Source organism: Filicampus tigris, chromosome 12 (genome assembly GCF_054856515.1).
Source record: "Filicampus tigris isolate MCC_2025a chromosome 12, RoL_Ftig_1.0, whole genome shotgun sequence".
In the NCBI taxonomy this organism is placed as follows: domain Eukaryota; kingdom Metazoa; phylum Chordata; class Actinopteri; order Syngnathiformes; family Syngnathidae; genus Filicampus; species Filicampus tigris.
In genome coordinates this window covers 4705059-4728998 of record NC_141228.1, presented here as the reverse complement: position 1 = coordinate 4728998, position 23940 = coordinate 4705059, and the positions used below count along the sequence as shown (strand labels likewise).

At 39.2% G+C, this 23940-nt stretch overlaps 1 protein-coding gene across 5 annotated transcripts in view; it reads right to left on the bottom strand.

Annotated features, from left to right (window-relative positions):
• Positions 1-23940, bottom strand: part of kank4 (KN motif and ankyrin repeat domains 4) — a 90757-nt gene that overhangs the window by 15889 nt on the left and 50928 nt on the right. For 4 of the 5 annotated variants that reach the window (XM_086047741.1, XM_086047740.1, XM_086047744.1 and 1 more), the window contains exon 2: positions 275-338. In XM_086047741.1, the coding sequence (XP_085903867.1) occupies positions 275-293 (19 nt within the window). In that variant the 5' untranslated portion in view covers positions 294-338. Of the gene's footprint in view, positions 1-274; positions 339-12887; positions 12967-23940 lie in introns of those variants that run through there. The other variant, XM_086047742.1, reaches the window with a different exon arrangement.

Below are 23940 nucleotides of genomic sequence, written 5' to 3'. Positions count from 1 at the left end.
AGCAGGGAAATCTAGCTCATGCTATCTGTTTAACATAAGAAATAGAATTTGAAATAAGGACGGTTATTACATAAAAAATAAACTTTTAGTTAACAAGAAGAGGAAATAATTTTTTCTCTACCGAATATCGTGTCTTGAAAAAAAAAACGTTTTAAAAAATACTGTAAAAATGTTGCTGCATTTCATGGTGTGCTCAACAAGATGTACAAATATGATAATATAATAATGAATATAATAATAATTGATTGGTATAAAAATCACTGGTGATCCTCACCACTTTTTTTGTCCATCATGGGATGCAGAGATCTCAGTCATCGACAATGCTTTGGCGGAGCAGTCTACAGACAACAAAAGAAAAAAAGAAACCATTGAGAAAATAATACTAAACTACATATAATTCCCCCCAAAACTGAGTATAATATGAAAAGAAAAAAATACATCTGCGTTTTGATATTTTCAGAAGCTATTTCATTCAAAAATCCATCAAATATTTCCAACCAAAACCCATTAAATATTTCCAAATATTCATTAGCGTAACGTAAAGCAAACAATACAGTGCAAATGTTTCAACATTATTTCTTGGTGTTGAATCAATAGATTGCATACAGTAAACTTGCTTACTGGCACAGTACACATGAAGACAATCATTGTGGAAGTGTTGGATGACACACACATGAACAAGTGCTGCTACCCTTCCGTTAAAGAAAGAACAACCCACACTATTTACTACAACTTGAATCAGCAGAAGAGGACCTGTTGTAACAATCCATTGTTATAACGCCTAAAAATAAATGGCAACTTTTGTTTCACTTGCCAAAACCTGAAACAGAGCCTGCTTAATCTTCAGTGAGTTTAACAGCAAAGGGGAAAGCAATCCAGCAGAAATAGTCAATACATTCATCGGCTTACTGTATGTCAAATTTGTAAATAAAGTAATACAACAATGTGGACATTTGCCAAAGCCCAAGAGCATGTGAGCTATGCCACTCAACTATATTGGTATAATGTTATATGGCCCTTACAACCAAATATGAAATCCTATTTAATTAATAGGCACATATACGTCAGATAATTTCTATGAAAATGTGTGTCGCAAGAAGAATATATTTCACTGTAGTAAATTGACAACATGACAACACCAGGACCCTGTTTAATGTGTTCTGGGATTTTAAATGATTAACATGGTGCATTTTCCAAGGTAAATTATTCATGGTTAAATTACCTTTACTGTTACACAACATATGAGTGATTATGCTTTTTTTAAACACAAGTGCTTCATTAATTGCATTCCATTATGCCCCAAGGCTTTTCTTTGTGATGCAAGGCGAGGAGGCTTAACTTATATTTTGCATTTCATATAGCGTACAAGGTAACTCAATGTTCTTTAAGGTAACTCAATATGGAAGGAGTGTTATGACTGTCATATTCTATTTCAGTTCACATTTTCATTACAATTATACGCCAATACTTGTTTTTATGTCAACACATAGACATTTTCTAAGAATTAAGACAAGGCTGAATATGTTACCAATTGAAAGGGTTTATCTTATCAAGCATTGACTGTGTAAAGCTTTTGGTTTATTTCATAAATTTGATGCATTATTTCTTATTATAATTCGTTTTTTACTTGTTATTAAATTGTATAGGTTTCAGTTGGGTGGGGAACCGTTCTTCATATGTGTTTCTGTTGGGACTCATTTATTGGCACCAGATTTAACTGGTAGAACTGTTTGGAAATCTTTACTATTCAGTCAGTCAAAGGCACAGGCCACATCATCATTGATATTACTGTCAACGTTGCTTTCACGATTTGCAATTTTCTATTGCCTCAAAAGAAAATACAGATGGCCTTGCTTGTCTCACTTTCCCATACCCTTACCCTTGCCCTTATGGAGCTCAAAATCGAATGCGATCTGTCATTACGGAGTAATAGGTGACATTTAAGATTCATACATATTCCCAAAAATCAATGAAAACACCCTTTATAGCCTGGACATAATATGAATTTGTTCAATGTTAAATATTGCCATAGAATATCCGTGTTCAATGCTTTCCAGAAAATGTATGAAGCAATATAAAAAAAAATAATGCCCCTAATGCCTACATATTTTTCTTGCAATATAGGGTAATTGAGTGTGTAAAATGGGCTGCAATGAGTAAAATATAATTCAAATCCCATTTGTTAAGCTGAAATAGGTGAGCAAATACCAAAGTGTTGACTGCTTCCTACAGGGGCTTAAACGGAAAATACAGAATAATAAGTTCTGTTCGGTCTCCACCCAGTGTACATCATCAATAATATAGTGAATTGTTGCCTCTGTTGTAAAAATGAATACAGCTTTTGACAGGCATTGCAATGAATGGCAAATCATGTGGCTGTGTTACCGTGGCAACATGCAGCTACTCCTTCCCGATGTCTCAGGAAAGATCATTGGCATTCGTGACTTCTCTGGGTGCTTAATGGAACGGCTGCTAACTGTCCTTAAGGCTTAATTAGCCAATTTGGGAGCTGAAAAATGCTGATCGTAATTGGTGAAAGAGTCAGAGCCCTATCGCAGTGATACTCACTGGGCACACAACAATCGCCATTTAATCACAATATAACTGAAGAGAAAGGTTTATAGCTGGAGGAAGGCAAGAGAGAACAAAGGTTGTAAGAAGTGGACATCTAGTAGAATGAGAACAAAATTGAAATGTTAAAAAATAAGATAGTAAATGAGAAACCTTCACTGCACTTGTGAGGATTGTAAAAGTGGACTCTCAATTTAAATTACTCCGCACAAAGGCTTAGATCCATTTTTCATTTGGGGAGCTTTAACAGGGCAGCAGGAATGTGTAACATTAAATGACAAGCCTATAAAAGTAATTAATTTATTTATAGATTAATTTAAAGCCATCAATGAACCTGAATGGGCATGATTCATGAATGATTATATTCGATAAGAAGTTTCAAATCAATATCTTTGCTTCTGGATATAAACTCATTGGATATTTCATTACATCTAGACAACACAATGAGACCTCATGCACTTTATATACTGATATACAGTATATCACTGATAGACTGGATATACAGAATATGCACAATCAGCAGAGCTGGGCGTTCCGCCTATGTGATGGACCAGTTTGCCTATCCGCCAATGACGGATGCGAATTCTGTAGGCGATAAATGATAGAAAATGGTCGGACTAAGCATAGTTGGAAGTCCATTTTTTACCGTCTGTGTAATCGTCTATGGTCTATGTGCCCTAAATGTCCACTTTGGTGCCTGCGGCACTCCTGCATACGGTGAGCAAAATTGTCGATAACACGGACACACTCTTCCCTTGGAATAGCCCTCATCTTGGCTGCCATTTCATGCCTCCAAGACTCTGATTGTCTGGGGGTTGTTCTCAAAGTCCGGGTTGACATAATTTTTTTCACAAAACCAATGACACATGACAATTCTTTTGTCCCTATCCCCCCGAGTGAGCTTCTAAAGAATTGGTCTCCATTCAAAAAAATCCTCTGCTCAGTAGTCTAAGGCATTTTCAAAAAAAGCTATTGAAGGTTCCTTCTTTTGGTCCATTCCTTTCAAATAATCTGAAAATTGAAATAAATAGCATAATTTATCATTTTATCAGACGTAGTATGGGTTTGAAGTTAATTTGGGTCACCCTGTAGAACCGCAAATCAGATTCATGAGTTTTTTTCTTTTCTATGTAAAGTAAAGAGTATTACTTGTTTCCAGTCACAAACTTGCCTCAATACATTTGGAAAAATCTGGGGACCTTTTATTGATTACATCAAGCAGAAGCGAACTCGGCCTGCAACATCTGGGGACTGATCTGTGGAATCTGCTCATCTCATTCTGGATGTTGGACTTTTCCAGACTTTTCCTGTATGGACTGTACGTATTAATTATTTACGTTACGTAAATATGTCTTCGCACTGGCAGTGTTTGTTTGTGTGTGTTATGTTCGTATACTGGAAAAAAAAAACTTATGATGCAGACAAAGATCTCTCCAACAATTAGCATTGGAGGGCAATTTATTGATGCCTATACAGACTAATATACTGCTGTCCTTCTTGCGATCAATAACTCATTAATCGCAACCCATTCCCAATGCAGCTAAGCCACTGAGTGCCAGCCATTTTGAGGATTTTGACTCATCTTTGAAGGCCCATAGGATATTGTGTGTTATGGCTATATAGACATGGGATCAACCAAAAGAAAAATATGACTTTTCTCTGTTCTTTCATCAAAAAAAAAAAAAAAAAATTCTAGCATTTGTCATTCTTTAGTCATCTGCAATAGAACATGGGCAACTTTCATTGAAAATACAGTTTCTGGAAAAAAAATAGATTCAACTTTGACCCCAATATGTTTTCCTTTTATGACACCTCAGCTATATAACATGTATGTTCAAGTATCTTTTTACAATTTGCAAACAAAGTATGAATATTGTGCTACATACAGGCACATTCAAGTGCTTTGGGTGCATGTGTTTCTGCGTCTATGTGTGCATGTGTCATTGTGTGTTAACTTCAATCCCCACAAGCATATTTTTGGGGGGTGTGGGAGGTTGGAAGCCCACGAAAGGATACACACCATATTGTTCAACACCCCAATACATGGTGAGAGTTGTTTTTGTACAGACCCAGTGATAAAAAAGCCGTTATCACCGGTTTGGCCCAGTCAATCCAAAGGGGGAAATACTCCTCAAAGGATTGTGTAATCCTTTGAGGAGTATTTGCATTCGTCAATACATCTAATACTCAGTGGATCTGCTATGATATATTTCAAAGGTGTCAAACTCAAGGCCCGGGGGCCATACCCGGCCCATATGTGGCCCGTGAAGTCAAATCATGTGTGTTGATTTGACATGGTTCTTTCAAATTGTCTTCACTTGTATCACTAAATATGTCATCTGTCATCTTCCACACCGCTTATTATGAACAATGTCGCGGGGAGGTGCTGGAGCCTTTCCCAGCTCACAATGGGCGAAAAGGCAGACTACACCCTGAACTGGTCGCCAGCCGGTAGCAGGGCACACATACACTGTCACTGAGCGGGAACCGAACCCACGCTGCCCGCACACAACTCAGGCGTGTGTACCACTACACCATCAGCGACCTCCCTAAATATGATGTTTTGCAAACATTTGTTACCAATCCCTCCTTTGAAATAAATAGAAAAATAGTTGCACAAACAATTTACTGGCTTCTGATTTCAAAACTAGTTATCTGTGAAAAGTTTTTGATAATATAGGCGATCCTACATTTATATGGGTTCACAGTCGTAACGGCCCTCCCGGGGACACCGTAACTGTGATGTGGCCCGCGGCAAAAATGAGTTTGACACTCCTGATTCTATTTTATTGAATGTTTTAATGATTGCCATGTTATGAGACAAATGTTTATTGTTGAACTGCTTCCGACGATGTGTGTGGTACAATCATGTGCTGTTATGTTGTTTTGTATAGTGTGTTTTTGTACTGTTTATAATTGTGACTTGATAATTGTGGTGTTAAGAAGGACATTAAGTCAGGTTCAAGTACAGTGTATCCTCACTGATGGCCCAGGAAGCCAATGCACAGCCCACCACTGTGGATATGTATCATGTGGTCTATCTTTGTACATGAAGCATGTGTACCTAATGCGTTGTCATGAAAAGAAAGCCATTTGCAATGTGCGTCTAAAATAATGACAGTGTCTGTTTGTGTACACGTATCAATAATGTGAAGTGCGTTGGATGTGTGCCATATTCTGACAACACCAGTCCAGAGGGCACAGCAGCTGGCTGAGAGGCAAATGGAAAAAAAAAAAAAAAACATGTAATGAGAGTGCAGTGAATAAGCTTCTACTGACAACAGGATGTCATTAAATGTCATCGGCATAGTTATTGAGAGGCTTGAAGAGTAACCTACTAAATCATTAAAAGAACGGCCACCTCTGAGCTCAGTTGTTTAATTCAACATGGATATAACGACCTCAGGCACTCACAAAAGATTCTGTTTTTAAACATGTTGAATTCGCCTAATCCAATCCACCAGGAAGTAGAAAACTCATTAGTTTTAATGGTCGTCTGTATGCTAGATATCGGATTAGCTTGATACAGTGACACAGAGCAGGCTCCAGAGATGGCAGGCCCACAGGAAATAGAATCGTGAGTGCCGTCAGAAGACAGGAGGTAGCCTACGCGGTTAATATGAGAGAAGATGAGAGAAAGTGAAAATCGAGGCAGCCTTGGGAGTGGCAGCTGTACACATTCATATCTCGTACAGGCAGAGCAGAATTTTTTCCACCCCCAACCCCACACCCCATTCTATTCAGCACTACCCTCTAATTAAAAAATTGAATGCATTACAACATCATGAACACACAGGGCTCTGTATTTGTAGACAGCGCAGCTGCACTCGAACATGAAAACTGGTGCGTCTTCCTTTTCATGCTGGTGCAAGTCTCGTTTAGCATGTTTAGAAATTTGGCAGACCTCTCTGCGCCATGGTAGGCGTTCTGGTGTACCGAGGGCATTTGCTTTGACTGGCGCATCTAACATTTTCCTAGCATGAAGTAATCTAAACCTGCCGCAACCACATCTAACTATTGGCAAAAGGTAGATCACTTGTCTAATGTGATTCAGGTGTCTTCATGCCCACAACAATGCAAAATGTGCTTTTTTAAAATGTGCTACGCTGCACCCACTTGGACAAGTCTGCGAAAATACCAAATCGCGGTCTAGCCTGCCTCTACACAGAGTTAGACTGCACTTCATGCTTATCTTGCGCTGGGCATGAAAATAGTGTGAAGCAAAAAGTACTAGCTACACCTGCAATTGCTAACATGGGCTTATAAACACTCGTGTGGGTCAATCTGGAGATGAAGGCCATCTAAAAGAAACACACACAAGAAAAAATTCTGAGTCTTTATTGTAGTACTGACATGGGTCCAGTTATCACTGTTTATTCTTGTGCTACCCTGAGAATGCGGCAACATTGTGCAGCACTATTCACCAACTTTCAGCCTGGAGCACACATAAGCAAACTAAAGTAGGGGGCGTATTGTAAGATCGGTGGTATTTTATATGGCCACCAACCACTTAGGCTACGGACCAGGAACACTACAGTACGAGATCATACAGCCAATTCATATCATTGGTTTGTCATTCTAAAACATTTAGTTAGATAAAAGATGCAGCAATGTAGATCACAAGAAATATTGATAATTTCTCCTGGCCACATCACACGTCCATGGCCACCGGCCAGCTGAAATTCAGAGCGCTCAATCATACACAGAGGCTAATGATCAACTTGCACTGGCCACTAGGCTGTTTCAATCCCAAACAAGAGAGGTTGAATAGGAAGCTTGACAGTCACTTGGGAAATGACTCTCCAAAATAATACCAGAAGGGACTGATGAATAAATGTTTTATACACAGTAGCATATTTTATAAATGGTTATATAGTTGACAAAGCATCATCCACTTTTATCATAAAAGATGGCAGTGTTTTTTGTTTTACTAAACAGATTTTCGTCTTTCCAATAGGAAGTACTGTTGTTGTGATTGAGTGCTGCAAGATTTAAGACAACACCATTCTGGACCTTTTGTGCAAACGTGAAGCACACTAGGTCATTCTGCATAACAAAACAGAGTCAGATGTGGTTACGGATGTGGAAGTTATTTACCACTACAGTATTGTTTTCTGTTATGCCATGGCTTAAAACCATAGTACTTGCATTTTTGTTTGAAATTGATGAAGAAAAAAATGATTCAGACTGTATATATCATTTTAGTTGGATTTTTCTGTGAAACCTAAACAGTTTTGTACCATTGTCTGCACCAACCACAGCCCTGGAGTTACTCTGCGGGTCACAACTGTCAGATGATGACTGTCAATATACTGTCAATATAAGTGTTTTAAGTGTTGTATAGTACTGAAATGTTTTCTCACGTTGGAAACTGTGCAGAAAATGTAGTACTTTATTTATTTATACTAGACTATTTTCCACCATGAGTGAGCAAGATGTTTGGGCTAGGTCACATTATTTGTCATCCATTGAAAAATAGTAATCTGAAAAAAATACTACTTCTACTTATAGTGTATTATGATTTTGTTGTAGGACTTGACATTTTAGAAAATAGGATTTTCAAATGTGGCTGTTTCTGCTCTTATTATTACCATTATTATGCATACAGTCATATATAACCATTGCATCGACATGCTGTGAGGATTACATATTTAAGGTATTGCGACGTAAAAACGAGCTCAGATTCTCCCTGATAACCAAAATATGAAATACAGACAATAACTGACAACTGGTAACTGGGAAGTACAACTGAACCTAATCAATTGCTGCACCTTCATTCAGACTGTGAGGAAAGACCAAGTAGATTATTGCTATCATTACACCCAGTATGTGTGTGCTTTGTCTGAAACGATCAATTCCACTGCTAAACACAAGCTATTTGAGGACAATCTGTCTCAGTCAATCCTTCTCTGGTAGCAAATCTCTGTCAATGTAAAGTGCATTACATCTGGACTACACCACCAATGAACAGTACATCTGCATTACACACCTCCTGAAACACATTCCTTTAATCTCCTCCTCTCCTCCTCAGAATGTCACATTAATTCTACGTTATTATCCTAAAGCAGACATTTTTGTTCATTTCTAAACCAGATTTTGTACAGGACAGTACAGTCCAGTGCAACAGTGTCTGTATTCAGCAGGGACCAGATTGTTCCCATTGCACTACACAACAGCTGGCCAGCACAAACCCATTGAGACAAAAAGAGACCAACTGGGATTATTTCTATAGGCTTCATTAAGTAGAAGCAAAAGCATTCAATAAGTGAGTGAGCTATCGTTTAACCGTCTGTTGGCCAGTAGAAATTTTTGATGGAAGTTGGTGTCTTTTGGTCCAACTGTCCAAATTTTAGAGAAAGTGTTGTAAGTAATTCCTAGAGGGCAGCCTCGTCAGGAAAGAGGTATCCACGATGGAATTCCTTCTCCCCGGTTCTTGTGATGCTTGCAGGCGATGTTGTATCCAAATGAAATTCCAATACACTGACAACTTGTCTTTAAGTTTTCATATAACAAATAGGAATTACAAAACTATGGCAGCCATTTTGCCACTTGCACAGAAAATGACATCACAGTTGCTCAGGGCTCGGGTAACGACCAATCACAGCTCAGCTTGCAAGCATCACATGACCAAACACAGAAAACAGGTCAGAATACTAGTGAGGCACAGGGAACCTAAGATTTGTTTTTTTTTACTTGACATCCCTTAAAGCAGTGGTGTCCAAATTACGGCCCAAATTACGGGTCATTTGCGGCCCAGCATCCATTTTTTCAATGGCCAGCAGCATATACTAAAAATGACTTTTGACAAGGCTAATAAAAAAAAAAAATGTGGACGTGGCCAGAGTGAGAATGGAGGGTGCCCAAAAAAATGTTGCCACTGCTATTAATAAGTAAACTCTTTATGACTATGCTAACACAACTACTTCTCAAAATACCGTAACATAATTTTTTAAATAATAATTTTCTTCTAAAAAAAATAGTTTCTTCCACTTTCTGCTTCATGTCAAGGTCTGATTTATGAACATATAACATTAATGATCCTTAGGTAACTGTTTTAAAATTGGTCAGGATTTTGACAGGTTGCTCTTGTTTTGTTTCTGAATGTGGAGATAGAATTCGGCTACTGTTCCATGCAGGGGGGAATCTAGTCAGGTGGCATACAGGGCCGTTGTCCACCCCAAAGTCTTGAAAAATCTTTAACTCTTTGCCTTATAACCTTTAACAGAAAACTGTTATGTAGAAGTTTATCAAATTAATTAAGAAATATAAACAATATATAATTGCTTACTTGATTGATTTCCGTGTGTTTAATCAATGAAAGTTGAAGAATATTTAAGTGGCCCTTGTGTAATTCCGTTTTTCTGTATTTTTCGGCCCTCAATCGAAAAAGTTTGGACACCCCTGCCTTAAAGACATAAGAGAGAATTAAATGTGTACTGCATTTAAGAAAAGCATGCCTGTGTCGAGACTCTGATAAAAATGGAAGAAGACAAAACTAAAAAAAAAAAATCACAAGACCAAAAGAAACTGAAGTTCTCAAGTCCATTTGTCTTTCTGTTGTCCAAATCCGAGTCTCCACTGCCTCATTGGTAATCTAAACAGATATATAACAATACGACTAATGACACCAGTCTTTGCTATGTTATGCAGGAATCCGAGTTGTGAGAGAAGTCTAGAATACTTGAGAAAGGTTTGATGAGGCTCTTTAGCAAAATGTTCCTGAAATGCTGACGTTCATAATTGCACAAAAGTGCAAAATACACTTGACGAGCTTATCTCTTGAATGTCAGCGAAAACACTGATTCAATTTACCACGAAGTGAAAGCAAGTTAATGCTCAACGATTTCCATGGGAGAAAAAAAGCCGTTGTGCTTTTCACGCGGTTGGTCAATTCATCAAAATTTGCAACAATCCACAAACCATGTCGACGAAATATTTTATCACCATCACATTTAATCATCTTAAGTAATAAATGTGTATGGAGAGAAAGATGAGGCTGATGTTTTAGCCAGGCTTGAGCGACGAGCACTGAAAAAAGATTGTTTATTGTCTCTGCAGTGGTGGCCCGTGAATTTACAAATGCACAGTGGATGCTTTTCTCAGCAAAATTCTCCAATGCATTCTGAATTTCAGCTGAATACACATTGCACAGGTTTACCACAGACACAATAAATCTGGCTCCTACCAAAGCTATGCATGAATGTCAAAAAGTGTTTTACTGTGGGCTATAAATGCGATGTGCTAAACAGACGACACTCCTCAGATCTAACGTGCCATTTATATTAAGTGATCAGCTGTTTTATCACACGCATTTAATTCAATAAATGAGTCCGTTTGTCGAGAAGACTTATGGTACTTTCTCATTAACCAAATGTTTTTCCCTACAAAATATGTGAAGGCTTATAGGGAAAAAGGAACATTATGAACGACATGACATTGTTGTATTAGATCTGGATGAAAAGTAGTGGAAAAAAAATAACTAGCAACACAACATAAATACAGTGGGCTCATGCTATTTACTCTGCATATAACAGAGAATACGTTCCAAATAAAAATCCCCAAAAACGGAATGTAAATGCCATACAATATGTGGGGGTCCACTGTCATCATATTGGTCTGGACATGGTGGGCCACCGGTCAAATTCTTTCAAGTTCATCGGTCAATTATTTGATGTATTATTTTCTCCAAAGAACTGAATCCTCTTCTATAGTATCTATCTGCACCCCCATCGAACATTTTCAGCACGAGAGCCTGCTTTTATGAGCAATAAAGGAAATAACCCACCATCTATTATTTAGTGGAGTACAGCGCCAACCTCTTATTGTAGATGGACCTCTAGTACCATGACTTCTCCTCCTTGGAAGTCAATGAGCATGGTCAAGTAACTACAGTAAAGCACTACTCTTGTTTATTGTGTCGGGTGCATCTCATTAGCAGTACCTCATATAAACGAATTAATAAACGAATAAATGAGTGTTGGAGTTAGAAGATGCATTTAAAGTATAAAAGAATTGGGAGAATGATAGCTTGACAGTCTGATGGATGGATGGAGAGAAACAGAGCGAGAGATAAAAGGTGGGACAAAATACGGTATTGATGTGCAACTTTTGAAGGTGTGATTCTTGCTGTTATCCTCACAGCTGCAATTCTGCATTTTGTCATTTTTCCAACATTTACAGTAGCTGCTGTGCTACTCACCAGGTATAGAGGTCATCATCATTATTTTGTATGAATAAAACAAGGACCGGATAGTGGATTGAACCTGGATAATGATTCAGGAGATCATTTGAAATTTTACCGAAATTTTACTCATCCACGCAGGTAAAAAAAAAAAAAAGTGCAATTAAACCCTCAATTAAAATGTGAATGACCCTGGGCTTACTATGCCGCCCCTCCGTCTTTGAAAGATAACATTAAACGTAGACGTACAACATGCAGTGATCATTGTGAAAATATCCACTTACATTTCTGAGGTTTAAATGAGTCTAATAACTTTGTCCTTCGCTGGGTTTTTAAAACTCTACTCAATTAATTAAATGATGCTAAAACAAAATACCAAAAAGTGTCTCATTAATTAGTATTGTCTCATTAAACTGAGAGGACACACACTATAAATGGCAGCTGCGCACTGTGAAGAAATTCTCCCGCACTTGGATGAACATGAGATAAGACGCATGTGTGCATACGAGCACACAAACACTCCCACCACCTGATGTGATATACAGCCTGTGGGGTGTGAAGCTAGGTGGGCCACGGTGGCTCAGTATAGCTGCACATTCTGCAGAGCAGGCAGGAGGCGAACAACAGTCATTTAGTGTATATTGATCTTTTTCCCCTAAGCGAGAATTCTGATTCCATTTGCCCATACACAGTACACACATAGGGTTAGACAAAGGCTCACAGACCACATCAGACATTTGCCGTTCATGCAGTTCAAAACAGTTTGCTGATAGCAGACCTTTCCACTTCTTCCTCCTGCATTGGGAGCTGTTGAGGCTGAGTAAACAAGAAAATCTCACAGCCGATTGTATATCCACCGAAAATCTCACGTTCGATTGTATACCTCTCAAACGGGTTCTTACACATCCGAGGCAACGTGCGTGACCTATATTCTACCCGGCGAAAAATAGACAGGGAAAGGGAGCGAGAAAAGGGGGAAGTGAAGTCTTGAAGAAGAAATGTGAAGCAAACAAGCTGAAATTATAGATAAACTCAGGATAAGCAATATGTTGTAGTAAGAGAAGAGTGAGAGCAAGAAGATCTAAAATGGAGGATGTCAGAAAGGAGAGAACTGTCATGGGGGATTGCCGCTCACCTGCCACACAGTTCTTCACCCCATGTCCTTCCTCTTTCTGATTTCTGGGTGAGTATCTAACCCCTGTCTGTCCTCACCCTGGTGTAAACAGAAGTGGAAAAGGAGGGGGGGGGGACACAGCGACATGGGTGGGAAATGGGTGGAGGTGTTGGCAGGGGTTATTCGAGGTGGAGAAATAGGGAGAGATTAGTGAGAAAGAAGAAAGGGGATATAATTTGCTACATTTTAGCTGGCTTGTTTGCTTGCTTTGCTGGCATCTGTTCACTTCAACCACCAATGCCTCCATGTACACAATATGGAATTAATGGGGCATTACATCTGCAGAAACTGAAAATGAAAGACAACAGCCTATAGACCACGGGTTAACCAGCGCTACTTTTTGAAAATTTATAGTAGTCTTTCCTGCCCACTACAGTGGTAAATGTATGCACAAAGGAAATACAAAGACCAATTACTTTTCTGTTGTGACTGGATTTAGTCAATCAAATTATTTATTCAGAGCAGCTTTGTGAGTTAGTGCGTGAGGCATGCAAGCGTTGAGTGAAAAAAAAAGAAAAAAAAAAGGGGTGAAAAGTTAATTCAGTGCTTCAAAACAAGATCAAAGTGGAGAAAGGGAATGTTTGTTGTTGTAGGTTTTCATATTAGTTCATATTGTTCAACGTATATCCAAATTATTTTTGCAAATCAGCATTGTACCATGAAAAAAAATTTTTCAGGAGCAATAAAACATTATTTATACCAATGGATTTCCTGAAAACACACCATAAATAACTATTATTGGACATATTTAGCATCAGAAACAGAGTGTTGCAAAAGATATTTTAAAGCAGACACAATCATCTCACCTCTGTGGATACCAATCACATGGATCAGCTGCCCACTCTCTATTCTCACAAAAACTCCACATGGCAGCATGCTTCTTTGGTTTGCCGTGTGCCCATGCAGTGTTAAGGAAAGGGGGAGGGGACGCTACACTGTACACAGGCTGGTCTCGAGTTGGCAGCAGGCTGCAGTACGAGATGAGGGTGATCTTTTTTTGTGATCGGCAGTTAAAGGCATTGATAGAAATATGACGATCATGTACTTTTCCGTGAAAATCGGCTGATCAATCGGAGCACTGCTCTTGGTACTATTATTACTGATGGGTACATAGATAATTTGCAGCAATATATGCTGCCATCCAAGCAACATCTTTTTCAAGGACATCCTGCTTATTTCAGCAAGACAATAACAAGCCACACACAAGTTCAGCAAGGCATAGCGCATCTACTAAATTCGCAAACACTTGTGAGGATAAGCGGTATAGATAATGGATGGATGGATGGATGGATGTTGCAAGCATCAAATTCAAAATTTGTGGATATTTGGGCGGACAAAAATTAACATTCACCCTTATATTTACACGTATGGGCAACTTCGAGTCACTGGTTAACATGCACGTTTATGGAATGTGGGAGGATGTACCTGCTGAAAAGCTATGCAAGCATGGGGACAACATGCAAACTCCACATAGGAGGACCCGAGCCCAGATTTGAACCCAGAACATCTTGACTGTCAGGCAGAAATGGTAACCACTACCTCATTGCGCTGCCCAAGGTGCATATAATTATTAAGGGGAAAAAAACGAAAAAAGAAAAAAAATCAATCTGTTATGAAGTGTATGTGAAGGGTAATGATGTTAGCCCTTGTGTTCAATGTATTTCTTTGACAAATATTTTCAGAGTATGTGTTTATATTACAAGGAGCTGTGTCTTGATCATTTTGTCCATGCAATGTAAGTTTATAGACTGTTAATGTGTGTGTAAAACTGTCACAGTAAGATTAAGTTTTCCTCAAGAGCAAATAACCTGAGGAGAGACATGAGTATGTTCATTCATGCTTCATTCATGTGTGTGTTGGTGTGCGTCTTAACATGAACCACCATGCACTAGTCTAATTACAGTACAGTATTGTGTATCTCCAGGAATTTCAACAAGCCATTGACACAAAACGACATGCCAGCAATTTGTTTTAGAGGCATGTCAAAGATAGTATCTCCATGAAATGACTCAGCTTGTCAGATGTCTGTGTTCAGCTCAATAACAGAAAAGAGCCTAATGCTTAAACTTCAGCCCAGATGGTTCTTAAGAGTAAATGAGGTAAATAATTAACAGCCTTTAAATAAGCTAACTGCCCGGCTAATGATCCTGTCTTTTATCTCTCTCTTGCATGATCCCAGAAAGTAAAGTTTTGCTAATTTCAATCGTGACAAATGTGAAGATCACATTTTAAAGCAGAAATCAAGCATTAGGCTTCTACGTAGGAAATGCAGGGTAGAGTGTGAATAGGAATATGGAGTGCATTAAATATTCATCTGTTCATATGGCACATTTAATGCAGGGCCTTGACCCCCGTAGGGTTCTTGGCGATATGCATGATCCAGAAAAACTTGACATTTTATATTTTCAGAGCACAATGATCCAAATAACCTCAAATGGAGGGATGACTTAGAAAGTACAAACGTTAAATTAATAACTATGTAACAGTGTCAATAAAACTGAGTATGAACACCTCTAAAAGGGCAGGTATTTAATTTTTACCCAGCTCGCTTTCATTAGACTGTGACACTTCCAGCGACAGTGGTGCAAAACATAAATATAGAAATGAAGTGCACAATTACATAACTTTTTATTTGTATGAAGCTTATTTTTTCCAATCATTTCATACATGGAGCATATGCTTGTATTGTATTTGACAAATTAACCAACGATGTGAACTAGGCATGTTTTGTGGCTAAATCCCGGCCGCGCATCCAACATGCATAAAATCCACTTGCCCCCTTTCATGTAAGGCAGCCAACTGAAAGAGGGTCTAATGTGGCCCAGGGGGTTAAGCTTCTCGTTTTCCTATCACATGAACTGTCTGCTGTCAGGAGGGATCAGATCCCCTCTTATAGCCCTGGGACTTTTGGAGTCACACTTCTGTTGCGTCTTTAACCGCGTTTTGAGAGAACACGTTCAAGTCCATTTCGGATAATGTTAAAACATTTAATTGGTGCAGCATCCACAATAAGCGCAGACATCTGTCTTAGTTTGCATGGTATTGTCACCTAGAGAACAGAATAGCTTGCCAAAAATATCAGTTTGCTTCTAATTACGGAGCATTTTTGGACATAAAAAAATAATTGGGAAAACAGTCTCGCTAACTATTCAACTGATGTTATGTGCTCAAGTGCCAAATCCATCTTTATACATGGTGAGTGGTTTGACCATCTAATACCAATCAGCCTGGGAAAAAAAAAAAAAAAGCACATGACTGTCAGGGTTGTGGGGGTAGATTAAAACACAGTCTGGAGCAATGCATGCTTGCAGGTGGCTTGGCTGCTCTCATGAAAAACTTGGCATAACATAAGATAGCCACATGGTGGTTGGCAGTCATAGAAAGAATTACAGTTATGCGTATGTGTGGTTTACGCTCAGTCAAGAGTCCCAGGCGAAAACATTAGCGGCAAGACCCGTTTGGATTCACTCTGAAATTAAACTGCAAGAACAGGCTGCTAGTGTTGTATATCAGCAGTCTCCCTGTAACAGCTTTGGCAACACCACCCTGTTAAAACATTAAAATAGCAACAGAGAAGTGTTATTCGAAACCTCCACCCCAGGGTTTGGTGTGGATATGTCTTATTATGACTATATATAAAATCACAACTTTTTTTTTTTTTTTTTTACTGCACAGCTCATCGGGATGTACAGATTACATTTCAGGTTGGGAGTAAGACAATGAATTTAACCAAATAAAGTATTTGTAGTATGCTGCATTATATGAGGGCTAAGGCGCTTACACAACGGCGGTGTGGTTTAGTGAGCGTGAACAGGTATCCTTGCGCCTTTTCTATGCAATGCACTGTATGTATTTGTCACTGTTAGAACCGAAAGCCCTGACTTTTCATATACTGTGTTACGAAGGAGGAAGGGGCGTGATACAAGTGAAGAGTGAGTGGCTATGCTCTAAAATAGGTTCAAACAACATTTGTATTGACGAGAACGCTAAAAATCACACATTCACACAAATTTGAAAGTCGTCTCACGTCACTTCCCGCTCTTGAGTCTGTGACCAAAGCCACGCCCCTCACTAACGTGAGCAAACATGAGACGCGCACGTTGTCAACAAGCAGTTCTTAGCCACAGCTGCTACATTGCTAACATGACGAATTCATGGTGGAGTATTGTTACTTGGGATGCAACGATATCTACATTTTAATGGTTTTAAGGCCACAGTACAATATTATCGCGGTGTTGTAAAATATAATAACTTGCCATAGTGTGGAAACATATGTGCCAGGAATGTTGAGAATAAACATATTTGCAGAAATGCTCTCCAAGCATTATACTGTAATCAAAGAAAAAACATTAACGTGCCGCATAAACACAGTGTGCATGGAAGTGCCTGTCTAAACGCACCATGAATGCAAGTGTGTTCCTTGGTATAGCAAGCCTGTTACTTTTGATATTCTGCCCTCCCTGAACGAGTAAAGTTGTTTATTAACACTCCAGTTCAACTTTATTGTAAAACTAAACACAAAACAACACAACTTATACACATTGTATATTTAAATACAACGCATATTTTGTCTTAGCTTCCATCCCGAAAATCGCTAGCTTAATGCTCATACAGAAAGAAAAACATGATTGAAGGACTAATAGAAAATTAGCATTGACTTCCAGAAGTGATGTACATACATACAAAAAATATTTACACATGAACTCTGTAGTAACACATTAAAAAGGTAATACTAACATCTTTTTTAGTCTTAAAAAGCATATATTCTTCCTACTCTGTGAAAGACGAGTTATATTAATGAAGTTAACTTGCATCTTTCTTCATCTATTCTTTTATTCTTGATGTGTATATCTCCATGCATGCACTAAACTGCCCCTTAGAGGCCAAGGTGCGCACAGTGGTTTACATAGACTCAGGCAAAAGTGACAGCAGGGGGCAGTGTTTCATTTCCAAGAAAGGAAGCCATTCATTAAGCTTACTCCAACAGTGTTTGGTCCCGCCACAGATCCCATGGTGTTATTGTGAGAACTTTGAAATCGAGATATTGCGATATTGACAATACCATTACATCCTTAGTTGTACTGTCTTGTATTGAATTGTCTCGAGAGCTTCTTTTTAACTTTTGCCGCTAACCGAAGGTAAAAGATCTGTCCAGGGCTGCTGAGTGTTACAGATAACGCGGTGAGGCTGCACATATGCGCGCATGTTCACGACAACACCCTCCGCCTCCTATCCTACCATCTCTGATAGGCTATTTGTGTTGCAGGGTGACAATTTTTAAATGAATAATTAAAAATAAAATTAGCAGCTGGCTAACATGTTTTCTGAAGATGAGCCGTGATTGGTCGTTACCTGAGCTCTGAGCAGATGTGATTTCATTTTCAGTCAACAGAAATGATGAAATGGCCGCCCTCTGAGGTGGCTGGAAACGGGTGGATTTTGCTACTTAACTCATATTCCATAAATGCAATATTAATCAGAATGCCTTGTTTCAACTAGTGGGTTCCTGACACACAGCCAAACAATAAAAAATAAAAAAAAAACTGTTGAGTACCTTTCGGTCCCACAGACGCAATGACATGTGCCCCATATTTTCTTATTTCACCGATCACCACGCTATGCGTGTGTGTCCCTTGTTTTTATTTGATATTTGTTCTTTATTTAGCGGCATGCTTGTGCGTGTGACGTCAAAATTATGTTCTTGACGCCAATTGGCAGTTGCAGACGAGAGGCAGACTGGGATCACATGGGTCGGCTGGAAATACTGGCCGGATAGTATAAGAGCGGTGTCCAAACGCGGTCCTCAAAGGCCGGTGTCCTGCCTGTTTTCCATCTATTCCTGCTGCAACGCACCTGATTCAAGAGATCACGTGTGTTGCCACAAGGAGAGCTGGAAAACAGGCAGGACACCGAGTTTGGACAGCGCTGGTATAGACGGATAGACGATCACCAGCTCTGGCAATAAATTATATGAGCTGTGGATGTACATGGCTGTGGATCATCTTCAATGGCATAAGAGTGCTCCTGAGGTTGCATATAAATACAGTACAATCTAATTTTGACATGAAACATTCATAGATTGAGCATGTGCTTTAGCATGTTGTTATTAATTCAACATTCAATACAGGTATGGTATCGATAAAAAGTAAAACAGAGGGCTGATTTAAATGCACATGGGGGTCCTTTGACTGTTAAACAAAACAATATGTGATGCTGTCATCACTCTGAAATCATTCTGCCACTATCTTTCTTAATTAGTGGGCTGAGTAACAGTGCTCTGCCGTCCGAATTAAAGCTTTTTCAAGCCGATGCTACGTGCGCCCACTTTGTGTGTTGCAAGCCTCTACAGGAAGGGAGGCTTGAGAGGGTTGGTGGACAACACACTGTGTGTGCTAAGTGCAGTGTGAAAAGGGCTGAATGGTGATCGGTCACTGTGGGCATTAAATTAAGTTCCGTGGATTTTAAATGTTTGCTGACTGTGATGTGTGACGTGTTGTTAGTTTTAAAACACTGACTGTTGCCAGTTTGCAGCTTAAGTTCGGAAAATAGACCTAAGTATTTGCATGCCCGACTCTGAGTGGGTGCAAGTGTGAACAAACAAAATGTGTTTCGACTGGCAAATCTAAAAGTTCACAAACACCATTGTTTCAGAGCGAGACAGAGAATCATGAATACTCAATTGTTTTGCAGCACAGAGAACCACAGTTCTGATTCTGTAAATTGTGAGAGGATACTCAAGTGTAATAGTGGCTATTACCGTATCTAATTGTGCAATCTGAACTTTTGAGTAAAAAAAATAAAAATAAATAAAAAAAAAACATCTACTCACTATATCATACATGAAATCAGCGATTTATAAGAATTAAAGTCTCCAAATATTGCACTACATAAAAGTATCAGTTTATACACACACAAAAGGATACTACGGAACTCAGAGGATCAAATTAATCATTATTATTGTTATTATTATTATTATTACCATTTGGTCAAAATACCACAACTGCAAATTACTTGCAGTTGTATAAAAAGATGCAGGGACATAAGCTAGATGTGAATAAAATGTTGTGCTCTCTTCATTCTTTACTGTTATTATAATTTTTCAGCACTTCTTGTAGGCTCATCATATATGTACGCTTTCAGAAATGTTTTCTGCATCTAGAAACTTTTTGTGGAGTTTTGGTACGTGCAAGCATCACCGACTATCCTGTTCTGAATTTGTATTGGTAGACGTGTGTTTCACAGCAGCAATAATTTGTGGTATACTGTACAGTAAATTTGCTTTTTGGCAGAGCAATAGATCAACATTTCACAAACCACCGAGTACCGGTAAATGAAATACAATTCATTTCAAAGAATGGTTGTAAATTGTATAAGGCTCTTGATAACACAGTTAAACCACTATCTTGAGAGTTTCATGAAATCTTGCTATTTCAGGTGCACATAAATACTCATAAGGATGCTTGGCAATTTTTACAAGTATCCATCACTAAGACGGTTTTAGAATTGAAAAACAAAGAATTAAACTTTGACCAGGATTTTCCACCGGGAATGTGTTTTGTGTGTCTGTCTTGGCCAGACCTGGCAGTCATCCTGAGGAAGGCCAGTTGCTGATAAGGCCTTTAGGGCAAGGAAAAGATTGTTTATACATTGAAAATGACGCCGCCTGCACTGAACACAAAACATACTTCACTGCTCAGCTGGAAATGACCTGAACCTTTGTGAATGCATGCATGTGTGTGTGAGTCAGGGGCAACCAAAGGCAACGTTCACACCAAATGGAGCCTTGCAAGGAAATAAGCATTCTCCTCATGCATGAAGTGCAAGGAGAGTTAACAACAAAAATAAGCAATTGCTGGCATATTTACTTGTTTGTTAAACATAGTGACATACAGTGCTGTGTAAAAGTATTTGCCCCCTTCCTGATTTCTGATATTTTTCACATTTACATTATTACATACATTTTGGATCATCAAGCTAATTTTAATATCACACTAAGACCATCCAAGTAAATACAAAATGCAGTTTGTAAGTGAAAATTGTATTTATTAAGGGAAAAAACTCATCATAACCTATCTGACCCTATGTATATTTAAAAAAAACATATAATTGCTGCCCTTGTTAAATCCACAATTTCCGGAAAGCTGAGTTAAATTTCATTGGTCACACCGTCACAGCCAGGCCTGATATTTGTTGAATTGTGAAATCACTTCAAGCGGAAGTCAACCCAAACATATTTTTTTCAAGAGTATGTTCTAAACAGGCCCACTAGTTGAAACACGCCATTCTGATTAATTTTGCATTTGTGGAATATAAGTTAAGCAGCAAAATGCACTCGTTTTTAGCCATCTCTGGGGCGGCCGTTTTGTCCTCTGTCGACTGAAAATGACATCACGACTGTTCAGAACGACCAATCACGGCTCAGATTCAGAAAACAGGTCAGCCGACATGAAGATCGACGCAGGTTGGACGCAGAGTAGGGAGCTAATGTTGTTGTGCTAACACCTTTTGTTTTAGGACCTGAAGCTAGTTATTGCTATTAGCCGTCCTATTATCCTACCTTTAGCCGGGTAGGGAAGAGGGAGGCGTAATGCTCCTATCTGCCTGCTGCTGCCGCAAGCCGCCGTCTCCCTCCTGACAGTTGACACGAGTTTAGTGTCGCTAAATGTCCGAAATATAACCAGTCGGGGTTCATGTGCGCATTCATGCTCGTGTCCGCTTCAGCCTGTGTAAGTTGAGAAGCGATCGCCACGGTATTTTTGGTTTTGTTGAGGTGATCATGATGAGATCACGTTTTATGTCAATAAATCCAAACTATTGTGCAGAACACGTTTATACTTTCACAGGTTGAAGTGGACAAGAGCAGAAATGTGCATTTGCATTTTGGTGGCGATCGTTTGCCGCTTTAGACAACATAACTGACAAAGTGAGCACCTTGCCTCCCTCCCGAGACGTTGACCGCTGAGACTGAAAACATAACATAAGCCACGCCCCAGAAAGGGGCGGGGCAATTTGTCGTAAATCTAATCACAAAAATAGCACTTAAATCACTACAGTCTTTTGGAGGGGGTTGGGTGGGGGGTCACTTTAGTACTGATGTCATTTTTACATGCAAACCTATTATATATGTGCCAATGATAAGCTCACCTTAGTGTCCCTTTAAATCACTACAGAGTATTTTGGGGGGGCACTTTAGTACTGATGTCATTTTTACATGCTCATCCAAGTGTCCCTTTAAGGACACTGGCAAAAATATCATCCATGGGAGAATTCCAAAGCGAAAACCGCTGCTGACCAGAAAGAAAGCTAATTTCAACACAAGACACAGTATATTAAAACAACAATAACAACAACATAATGCCTCCAGTCAAATATGTTGAAGACTGTCTGATGTTCTGGAGCTGCTTTGCTACCTTTTAGGACCTGCACCACTTGCTGTGATCAATGAAACAACGAATTCTGCTCCCTACCAGAAAATCCTGTCGGCAACCAGTTTGTACCTCCAAGATCAAGCACTCTTTGGTTATGTAGCACGGCAATGACCTAAAAACATACCAGCAAATCCACCCGAATGGCTCAGAAAACAAAATGAAGGTTTAAACCCAATTGAGATGAAGTTGGCAAAATTCCTTGACAGCGATGCCAAAAATTCATCATCAGTTATTGAAATGCTTGGTCACAACCAGTTATTAGGTTGAAGGACAATTACTTTTCACTGGCTTACATACTTTAGATTTGTATTGCAATTCGGTGAGAACAATGTGTAAAAAATAAGTGATTACTTTTTTTTTTACAGCATTGAATGTTTATTTCAGTAATTTCTCAGCACCTACACCATTCTACACAAAGGTGTTATTTACTGGATATATGTGAACAGGGCTAGTTCACACAGTCAGGGTTTGCATCCCTTAGTTTTAAAGACATTTTGGATAGTTCAATGCTTCCAACTTTGTGAAAATACTGTAGATACTAAATACTGCTCAAGTCTGGTCCTCAAGATCCTCTATCCAGCCTGTTTATATCTCTCCCTGGATTCAACACACCGGATTCTAATGATCACAATCGTTATCAGGCTTGTGCAAAGCTTGTTGATGAGCGGATCATTTGAATCAGGTGTGCTGCAGGCAGGGAGGGATGGAAAACAGGCTGGATAGGGGCTCTTGGGGACCGGACTTGAGCACCGCTGCTGTAATTGGAGCAAGTTCCTTTTCTGATCCAGCATGACTGCGCCCTAGTGCACAAAGCAGTTGACGTAAAGGCATGATTGGTTGGCTTTGGTTTGAAAGAACGCAATCTTTAAGATGAACTAGCATGGAAACCGAGAGCTAGGCCCTCTCATACACCATTAATAGCATATAATCTCACATACATTTCCACAGACACACACACCAGAAGAGTGGAACGTTCAGAGCTGCAAAAAAAAGACCGACTTTTCACTTTTCTTACTTTTTTTTCCTCCATTGGGCGTTATGGCCAGTAGCCACAATTTAACATAATATCTTGGTACAACTAAGTAAACATGCATGGTAATTTAATTTAATATGTTCACTACTTTTTTTAAATCCATGCTATACTGTGCTGAGTGCAATGTGTAAAAACTGTAGTCATCATCCTTTTTTTAAACCTCTTATCCTGTACGGGGTCGCAGGGAGCTGAAGCCATCCCAGTGGACTTGACAGGAAAAAGGGTGGACAACACTCTGAACTGGTCGCCGGTCACTCACAAAGCAGGGGTCCGGTGCAGTAAAATAAGTGAATGTCTAATTCGTTGGGAATGCATCATCATCAAAACTGCTGCATGTCTACTAAATAATAAACAAAAACTACTGAAGTGGTCTTCTGTTGTTGTAATGGTGCCCTTTGTCCAAAGATAGTATACATGCAGGCTCAAAGGGAAAGAAATGCAGAGGGGGGTCCACATAAAAGGCACAAATATAAACTCAGTTGCTGCTGCTCTCTCTTTCTCTTCGGTCTGCCTGTCTTGCCTCTCATACAGTCAGTCAGCCCTGTCCAGATGT